The sequence below is a fragment of the Juglans microcarpa x Juglans regia genome, chromosome 2S (genome assembly GCF_004785595.1).
Source record: "Juglans microcarpa x Juglans regia isolate MS1-56 chromosome 2S, Jm3101_v1.0, whole genome shotgun sequence".
Taxonomy (NCBI): domain Eukaryota; kingdom Viridiplantae; phylum Streptophyta; class Magnoliopsida; order Fagales; family Juglandaceae; genus Juglans; species Juglans microcarpa x Juglans regia.
The window spans coordinates 25,277,929-25,287,321 of record NC_054597.1 but is presented as its reverse complement, the minus strand read 5'-3'; the positions used below and the strand labels follow the sequence as shown (position 1 = coordinate 25,287,321).

Genomic DNA, 9,393 nt, shown 5'->3' with positions numbered 1-9,393 from the left:
TATATAGTGGCTCCTCTTTCAACAAAGTATTCTGATGGAGAAAGGGAAAGAGCACGCATCTCCTATCACACCTCCTACCGCAAATCCATCAACAAATCCATCAAATCAAATGATACCAAGACCATTTTATACATATTTGTCAACACCTCCTAACATAGATCCATCTATCAATCTAGCAACTCAGGTATTATAAATACTAACATTAGATGCCACAGGTATTATGAATATAAAAAATTTAGAACAGGCCAGCCAGTAGATTTAATTTTGATTTTCATCTATCTTCAAATCTTTAGTTTGAATTGGTATATATATAGATATGAATTAATTGGAAAAATAACATTAGATGCTTTCTTTGTAAGACAACAAATTAATTTAGTGAATAAGAAAAAGATGAAGCTGGATGCCAGAATATTTCCTAACTTTTTTTTTGGTAGCTAGGGTAGGTCTTTTCAATTAATGTATATATAATCTGTTTTATATTAATGAAATAGATTGTTAATTTTCTTTAATTATAATTAATTATTACCTATATATCATGTTTTGTAAGGATCGATCGGTCGATCACGCGCATTAGGTGATTGAATTAATGTATATATAATTTGTTTTATATTAATGTCTATATTTATTACTACATCTTTGATTAATTGTCATTATTGATCTATATGTTAGGTGATATCAATGCCTTTTTATTTGGATTTCTCAAGCTATATGCATGAGGGCCATGCACCAATGCCACATGCTTGGTTCCCATCATTCTTACCTCGTCCTAATGCCAACCCATCTCTATGAACTTGTCAGGTGATGAGTTAAATTTTTAAGTAGCGTGTGCATTTTTCAAAATGCTTAAATTGATTCAAAATAATGTTGTAAACTGAATGTAAATCTTATGTATGGATTTCAGTCATCAGCTCCCTCTTCGATTGGTTTAAACTCTGCAAGTTCAAGCCATGTGGAAGAAATTCAGGAGCCCACATCTGACTCGAGGAGGTTGAAACTTTGTCTACACCCTTTGAATCCAAAGATGACAATGAAGAAGGGAGAACAGTATACTGAGGAGGCTGATCTCATTGAGGAGCTGAAGTTGGGATGGTGTTTAAATCTGAAGAAGAGTTAATTTCTTACTATAAAAGCTATGGAAAATAATGCGGCTTTGGGATAATGACACAAATGAGCCATAGGTTTGAGGATGGGAGGCTTAGATATATCACATTAGGTTGTGCTCGTGGCAGGAAGGCACGGAATCGAATCACAAATGTTGCTCGACCACGTTCGACATTAAAGACAGGCTGTAATGCAAGGATAAATGCTATATTTTTTGAAGGGATGTTGAAGTTGTTGACTGTTCACAATACCCACAATCATGGACTAAATCCACAAAAGGCGAGGTTCTTTCGGTGCAATAGAGAAGTGAGTTTGTCTATTAAGAGAATGCTAGATACAAATGATCAGGCTTGTATCAGAATGAACAACAGCTTCGCCGCTCTTGTGCAAGAAGTAGGTGGGTTTGAGAACTTGCCATTCAATGAAAAAGACTGTCGTAACTACATTGACAAGGCACGCCACCTTCGACTTGGGAAAGGTGGCATTGGAGCCCTCCATGAGTATTTTGCTAGGATGCAATATAAGAATAATGGATTCTTTTCACTAATGGATATAGATGATGATGGGAGGTTGAAAAATGTCTTTTGGGCAGATTCACGAAATAGGGCATCATATAAATATTTTGGTGATATTGTCACGTTCGACACTACATATCTGACAAATAGGTATGGGATGCCGTTTGCACCGTTTGTTGGTGTAAACCACCATGGACAGTCAATCCTTTTGGGGGCAGGATTGATTTCTAATGAGGATACAGAAACGTTCACATGGTTGTTTCAAAGTTGGTTGAACTGTATGGATGGTGAAGCTCCAAAGGCTATTATCACATATCAAGATAGAGCCATGAAAAATGCGATTGCGCTTGTCTTTCTGAATACCCGACACCGATTTTACTTATGGCACATACTGAAGAAATTACCTGAAAAACTTGGTTCACATGGTGCGTACAAAGATGGGTTAAAAAGTCAGTTGCTTAAGTGTGTGTATGACTCTCAAACAATAAATGAGTTTGGGAGTTGTTGGAAAGTGATGATTACAACATACAACTTGCAGGAGAATGCTTGGTTGCAGAGTTTATACGCTGAGCGTACCTATTGGGCACCGATACTCCTGAAAGAAATTTTCTGGGCTGGAATGAGCACAACCCAACGAAGCGAGAGCATGAATGATTTCTTTGATGGGTACGTTCATGCTAGGAAAAACTTAAAAGAGTTTGTTGATCAATTCAATAATGCGTTGAGAAAGAAGATTGTGAATGAAAATTCAACGAACTTTCACTCATTCAACGTCACAATTCATACCGTCTCTATTTATCCACTTGAGAAGATATTTCAAGCCACATATACTAACTCTAAATTTAGAGAAGTTCAAAAAGAGGTAGTGGGAATGCTTGGTGTTCTTCCAACTCTACACCGAAAAGATGGTGAAATTGCAACGTACCATGTAGAAGATGAAATAGAAGTTGATGATTTCATCAAGGAGGTGACCCAAACAGTGTACTTTAATGAGGCCGAAGTTGATGTGAAGTGTTCATGCTCACTGTTCGAAATGAGAGGGATATTGTGTAAACATGCATTAGCCATTATGAGAGTTAACAAAGTGAAAAAGGTGCTAGAAAAGTATATATTAGATCGATGGAGAAAGGACATTAAAAGGACATACACTCTCATACACAGTACTTATGACTCAGTTGATGCAAGGCCAAAAGTGAGCAGATATTCGCGTATATTGAAGGTATGCTATTTTCTTATTTTCAGTTAAATTTTGTTGGTCGTGGTTTGTTACATGGTCGGATTGTGACATTTTTATTTTGTTTTGAACTTAACAAATACCAAAACTTTGCATATCACAAGCAAAATAATAAAGACAATCAAGTAGACAAGATATAATGAAAGGAGCCCAACTTGATAGCTGCACTTTATATATGAAGCGGAATCTATGAACACAAGATATCACAACTCTTCTATAAGTTTACCAAAACTTTGCACATTACCAAAACTTAGAATATTAGCTCAATTCTATATTACCAAAACTTTGCACGTTACCAATCTGCATGCACACGACAAAACAGTCACTCTCACAAGCAAAATAATAGAGACAATCAAGTAGACAAAATATAATGAACGGAGCCCAACTTGATAGCTGCACTTTATATATGATATCTTAATTAGGATCACAATAACAGTGAGCAGTCCAGGACGAAACAAATCTTTAATTCTTTTGGTATTTTTCCTCACTCTTTTGTTTCTACTTGCCCTACACATGTGATTCACTGCTACACAAGTTGAGGACCTCGTGTATACCTGTACCAAGTCTGAAAGTTCCTACAGAGTACAGTCACTGGATCAAAGAAAAGAAAATATGCTTGTCCTCCATGTACAAGCACACGCATCAACATGTTTACTCTTACCATTTAGATTGCCATCTGATAGCAGAATATATGCATGCAGTTAAACCCACAAAGAAAAGAATACCATTCCTATTTAAGATGAGAAAGAGGAGCAAATTTTTGGTTTTCTTTTGTAAGTTTTACTTTGTCAGGTGCTTTAATTTCTTTTTGATAAAAACATTATAACATGATGATAAACATTCTATTGGTGGAAAGAAAAGAATTTGGAAGTATTTGTGAATTTTTGTCAAGGAACAGTTTGGTGGGGGGCTTGGCCTAATAGGATTGAAAACTTGAAACATTAAGAACTTCTGGTCAGGATTTTGGATTGTTAAGCACACAACTCTCTCTCTCTCTCTCTCTCACACACACACACACATAGAGACAGAACATCATATGGGAGTTCCACATAAATGCACGACTCATCTGTAGGCTTTCTATCTATCAACCCCACTTTTTAAAATCTTTTAAAGCCTTACAAATAAAAAAAAGGCAACTCAGCAATCAATCTCAAATAAATCCAAGGCATCTGAGAGTACTCCACTCACGCATTTACATTGTGTGCCACTTTAGAATGTAGCATCTGCAAAATGAATGACAGCTTGGAGGAACCTTGTTGGTCAAATGCTCTATCCTTAAGCATGCTCAACAAACCAAAAACTAGAATTCAGAATTAATATAAAATGCTCAATAAACCAACCAGCCTGCCAACAACATTTTTTTTTTTTCATATCTTTTTCCCCTTAATTTTATTACCTGAGAACTTAGAAGCTTAGGTTTCACTTGCTTGATTCTTACCCTTTTTTATTGATAGAGATTGTAAAAACCTAAATTCAAAACCACAAAATCAAAATATATGCACAACACAAAATTAATCAACTGCATTTATCTGTTATAGAGAGAGAGAGAGAGAGAGAGAGAGAGAAAATCGGTGGCCGCAGCTATGTTCGTGGGGAAGAGGCGTAATGAAGGCACGCAGAGAATATTAGGGCTCGGACCAAAAAATGGGGGTTAAACCAGAGAAGAAATTAGGCACGAAAAATGGGAGCTTTTGACGGCTTGAAGAGAGAAGAGAACCGATAGCCTGGAGAAGAGAAGCAGACTGCGTGTGCATCGAGGCTCAAACCAGAGAAGAGAGAAGGGGGCTTCGGGGCTCAAACCAGAGAAGAAGAAAGTGACTATAGCTCAAAACTCACCGTTTTGTCAACACTTTTAACTTAAATTTAATCCCACCCAATTCCTTCGCCCCAAACGGTTCATTTCATTAAACTTATCTAAACCGCACCGTTTCACTTGTCACGTTGGATAGGTGCACAGATCGCCTGCGCAAATCGCTTGCAACAAGAGTTTTCCCTTAAAATTTATACCCAACATTAGTCTGTTCAAATGTTCACCCTCCAAACCGAAAGTGATATATAGCTAATAGCCTAATAGCATTTTTTTTGATTACGTGGCAAGTTGTAAACCGCCGGATTTATCCGAGCAAGCCGATCCAGGTTTCATATTGACCAACACACTAGAGTCTAGCGCCTGAGTTCTGAGTTCTCACGGTGTGTCGAATCCAATCTGCGAGAAACAACCGAAGTCGTCTTCCAAACTCGATGGTTAGACCACTTCATTCTCGAACTTTTTCTGAAGTTTTTGTTTTATTTTTTCTAGTTTTTCTTTATCCCGGAATCGTTTTCTCTGTTTTCAATTTCTTCGATTTAGTTTCTGTTGATTTTTTTTTAAAGGCGCCGAAACCGATTACCAGTCCCGTACCAGACGCCTGGTACCCAACTCTGTCGGTCTTCATGCTCGCGATCGGTCTCGTGGTCACCGCCTCCTTCTTCATGTAATCTCGATCCGATCCCCTGAATATTTGTCCTTTCAATATAAATCTGATTGGAAAACGATTTTCTGTCGAAAAATTATGCAGGTTTTTTGGGTTTAATGCGAAAGATCATGAGTTTGGTGGGAGTATATCATGTTAAAGAGTTTTTTGTGTGACCCAGCGAATGTACGATGTATTATGAACCGTTTCTAATTGTGTTCTCAAGTTCTTCATTCAATAGTATCTTCGACAATTTTTCTTTCTACATTAAACTCTTGAATATAAAAAACATCATTGATTGTTTCTTGAAACAAAAAAATTACAAAGAAGAATATTAATTCACGGGAGCTGCTGCCTATTCTTCTTCATCTGCTGTTTTTTTCGGAGAAAGTACATTTGGACCCTCAAACTATGTATCATGAGTTTTACACTTTTGCAATCCAACTACCAAAACTGACACATTGCACCGTCAAACTACCAAACCTTTTGTGTTTTAATGTTAGGATTGTGATGTATGGAACTATTCTTTAGCAAATTGTTGTTTCTTCCAGTCAAAGACAACTACATTGCTTAGCTGAGTTAGGTGATTCATTCTTTCATTTTAGTAAATTTTCTTTTCTTAAAGTTTGCCTTTTGAGAACTTTCTTAATTCTTGAGTCGCTTGGACTAGAATCACTAGATCTTTGCCTTTTGAACCCTGTATTGACCTTTTTTACTTCTTAAGTTGTGAATGTTGGAGTTTTCTAATACTAGTGTTGACAAGTATGGAGTCATTTTGTTATGGTTACTGGTGATGTTTAGTTTGAATAGCTTTTGGCAAAGCAATCCAAGAGGCTCTGAAGATGGTTTCTCATATTTCTGGTTCTATATTGTTTTTCAGCTTCATAATTGCCAAGCACTATGACCTTTGCTGCACCTATCAAAATATCAGTCTATTATTTTGTTGTTCTTTATTATTTTATTCTAGTAGTCGATTGCATAGTCAAGCATTATATCAGATCATGGTCTATCATCTATGGAAAGACATGTTAAACATCATTTTTTATTTATTTACATTAATAACAGTGTTGGGTCTCGCATTTCTCCATTTCTTCTTTCTGGCAAGATGTTAACAGCATCGTTCCACTTGCAGTTATGAAGCAACCTCTTCTAGGCGGAACCGAAGTCTTACCAAGGAGCTTATCACAGGAGCAGTGGCTTCTGTCTTCCTGGTATGTGTGATTTTCACTATATTTCCTATCATTTACTGATATATATAATATCGAAATCTTGTTTTCTTGTGGATGCTAAATACCAATATCTCTGGTGGCAGGGTTTTGGGTCCTTGTTCTTGCTGCTTGCTTCTGGTGTTTATGTCTGACTTTTTTTTTACCGTTGGACAATGAGATTTTTTCAAGCAGAATTAGTTTTACATGGAGAATGTGATTTTGAAATTGTTAGTTAATTATATTTCGTAGTTTTTGGAAAGAAGGCAATTTCCATCAACCACCATATTTGTTGTTTGTTGTGTCGTCTCTGCTATGTGGCAGAAGAGAGATGATGAAGTGCGACATGGTATCTAAGAAAGATTTTACTATGATGGCTGGAAATTTGGAGATTAGCCTTATTATGATTGCTTGCTTTAATCTACGGTAAGGCTGCCAAAAATTAAACGCAGAATCAAAAAGAGTGATCCAGGTTTGTCGGAAAACTTGCTATTATCATCCCTTAGCCATTGAAGGCAGAACATCTCCAAGTTGAACTATAGAAAGAGTAACAAAAGAAAGACAAAATAGAGATCCTTTCTAACTGATCTAATGCAGAGAAAAATGGACGCAACATGGAATGCTCATGCGGGATCTATATGGCCAAAAATCCTAATGAACAACATTAAAATGTTGTAAGGTTTACATAATGTGTTTATCACTTTTGAAAATTAAACCATCTAAGGAACATATATCAACCAGATTTCCCTCAAATAAACGACGACTTTAAGAATGAAGCATGTACCGTAACTTCCAAATGGAGAAGTATTTTTTTTCTAAGTTCACAGTTGACATTGAAACTCTTCCAATTTACGACCAGCAGATGACCACTCAAAGCCCTCAAACGAGGGGAGGAACAAGCCATTGGTAGGCTATTTTGATTTTGATTTTCCTTTATCTAAAAACTCACTCTGTTTGTTCTTACAAAAGATCGAGGGGAAAATTACCATGAAAATTCTAAATCGCCTCTTTTTTTTATTCTTTTTTTTTTTTAAAAAAAAAAATACCAAATAAGAAAACACAGGGAAATGGCATGCATCATGTTCCGGAAACTGCAATTTGTTCTCTATTGTAGAAGGAAGGAAGGTCCCGGCTGCTTGATTTTGAATGTGCTGTATTTGAGAGTAAAGGGCCGCCAGACTTCATAGTTATTCTTATATATATATGGCTAGTGAGGTACACTAACAAAATCTTGAATATGTGTTCTATATTCGTGGACGTGCTTTGCATGGTGCAAAATCTTATTTCCATTGCTTTTGGTGCATATTCATGTCAATATCCCAGCAATAGAAAACCTGCCAAGTCAAATTTGGGGAAAATTATATTTCGTTTTTTCCCAGTAGCTTGAAAGATTGAGAAATAGATTGCTTCAAAGGGGATTGACTAAATGATTTCTTGAATGGGATAGATAAGATAAGAAGACTGATCAAGAGATGGCATAAGAGGAAACTTTATTGATAGAAAACATGTTGATGCATTTTTCCGGCATGACCGGAGGTCCAACACTAAGGTCAAATGACCCACGATGATGGCTTGTGATTTGATACGGTGCTTGGATCCTCATCCGAAATCATCAATAAATAAAACATATAAATTGTAAATAAAGAGAGACAGATATTTACCCGATTTGACATATAAGCCTAAGCCCATGGGTTGTTTGGGGGCAAAATTCATTATGTTTGGTGATTTTACAGTCTTTCATGACCTCCCATAGCTCTCAATACAATAGAGGAAATAAAATTGAAGGGAGGTTGAAGAAGATGTTTTCCCTCTGGAGAGAGGGAGCCCCACAAGTTGTTAGTAGAGAGTCTTTCCTTGTAGAATTGCTAAATGCCTTTGCGTTTGCAGTGGTTTCCTCCTTTTATAAATGTTTTATTCCATCTTTAAAGTAGCTAAGTCTTACTTGCACTATGTCACTTTCACATTTATGTATGTATGTCTGTCAACCTCTTCTTGTTTTATATCTTTCTCATTTTTTCTCTACCTTTTATTCTTAGTAATGGGCTGGACCTAGTTCATATTATATCCAATAGATGCTCATGATTCTTGAGATTGACTTTTCCAACAAGAAGGTCTTGAGAATCTTCATAAAAGTCCACCATGATAGAGAAAGTCTATGAGAACCGTAGAAAAATAAATTCTAGGACTTGCCCTTGATTTTCCATTGTCGCGTGATGCAATGAAGATCTCCGAGGATGGACCTTGAGGAGACTTGTATATCCCTTGTAATGGCCTCTAAGAAGCTTGTTGGCGTGATGGTATGTCCGAGTGTTTGCCAGATAATCAAGCTATGAAAGATAATTGCATGTGAATGTTGACCATTAGTGAAGAGCGTGGATTGTTTGCCCCCATGTAGACTTTAAGGCTGCGCTGTTGTTTTGGTGTTAAAGTTTGAGTTTTTTTGTTGTAACCCCACATTAAGTGGGTGGAGAGCCCATTGGCTTCCTGGGTCCATTTTAAGCAGTTGTCAAGTCCATCAACTCGTTCTGGAAGGTAACTTGCATGAGGCAGTTATAGAGTTCAGAGGCTCATTCCTTGAGGTGACCCACTAGCAGCGATTATGGCGAGGGAGTTAGTCTTGCATGTGCGCTTACATTTTTTGCTGAGGTAGTGGGAAGATTGCTTAACCACTTTGTTGAGGCAACGGGAAGATTGCTCGACTTCTCTGTTGAGGCAGCAGTATGATTGCTCGATTGCTTTATTGAGGTAGTGAGAGGCTTGCTGTACTTGTATAATGGTGGGGGGCTTGGCCTTCATGTTGCAAGGCTTAGTCGTTTAGGTATGAGAGGTTTGCTCGGCTGCAACCATTTAGATGCTAGAGGTTTGCTCTGTCGCAACCATTTAGA

The 9,393-nt window shown here is 37.1% G+C and overlaps 2 protein-coding genes and 1 long non-coding RNA gene across 3 annotated transcripts; 2 read left to right on the top strand and 1 right to left on the bottom strand.

Moving 5' to 3' along the window:
* The first annotated feature begins 1,158 nt into the window (after positions 1 to 1,158).
* LOC121253494 (protein FAR1-RELATED SEQUENCE 5-like) lies at positions 1,159 to 2,862 on the top strand. Its single transcript, XM_041153502.1, has one exon. It carries the CDS (start codon positions 1,159 to 1,161, stop codon positions 2,860 to 2,862), a length of 1,704 nt encoding a protein of 567 aa, XP_041009436.1.
* A 2,064-nt stretch (positions 2,863 to 4,926) lies between these two features.
* Positions 4,927 to 6,909, top strand: LOC121253306 (transmembrane protein 258). Its single transcript, XM_041153342.1, has 4 exons — positions 4,927 to 5,094; positions 5,224 to 5,324; positions 6,436 to 6,514; positions 6,616 to 6,909. The coding sequence occupies exons 1-4, from the start codon at positions 5,092 to 5,094 to the stop codon at positions 6,661 to 6,663; spliced, it is 231 nt and encodes a 76-aa protein (XP_041009276.1). The 5' UTR covers positions 4,927 to 5,091; the 3' UTR covers positions 6,664 to 6,909.
* Positions 5,687 to 5,917, bottom strand: LOC121253308. Its single transcript, XR_005938398.1, has 2 exons — positions 5,787 to 5,917; positions 5,687 to 5,756 (listed from the first exon to the last, which is right to left on the bottom strand). It is a non-coding gene; the product is annotated as an uncharacterized LOC121253308 (long non-coding RNA).
* Positions 6,910 to 9,393: the final 2,484 nt, after the last annotated feature.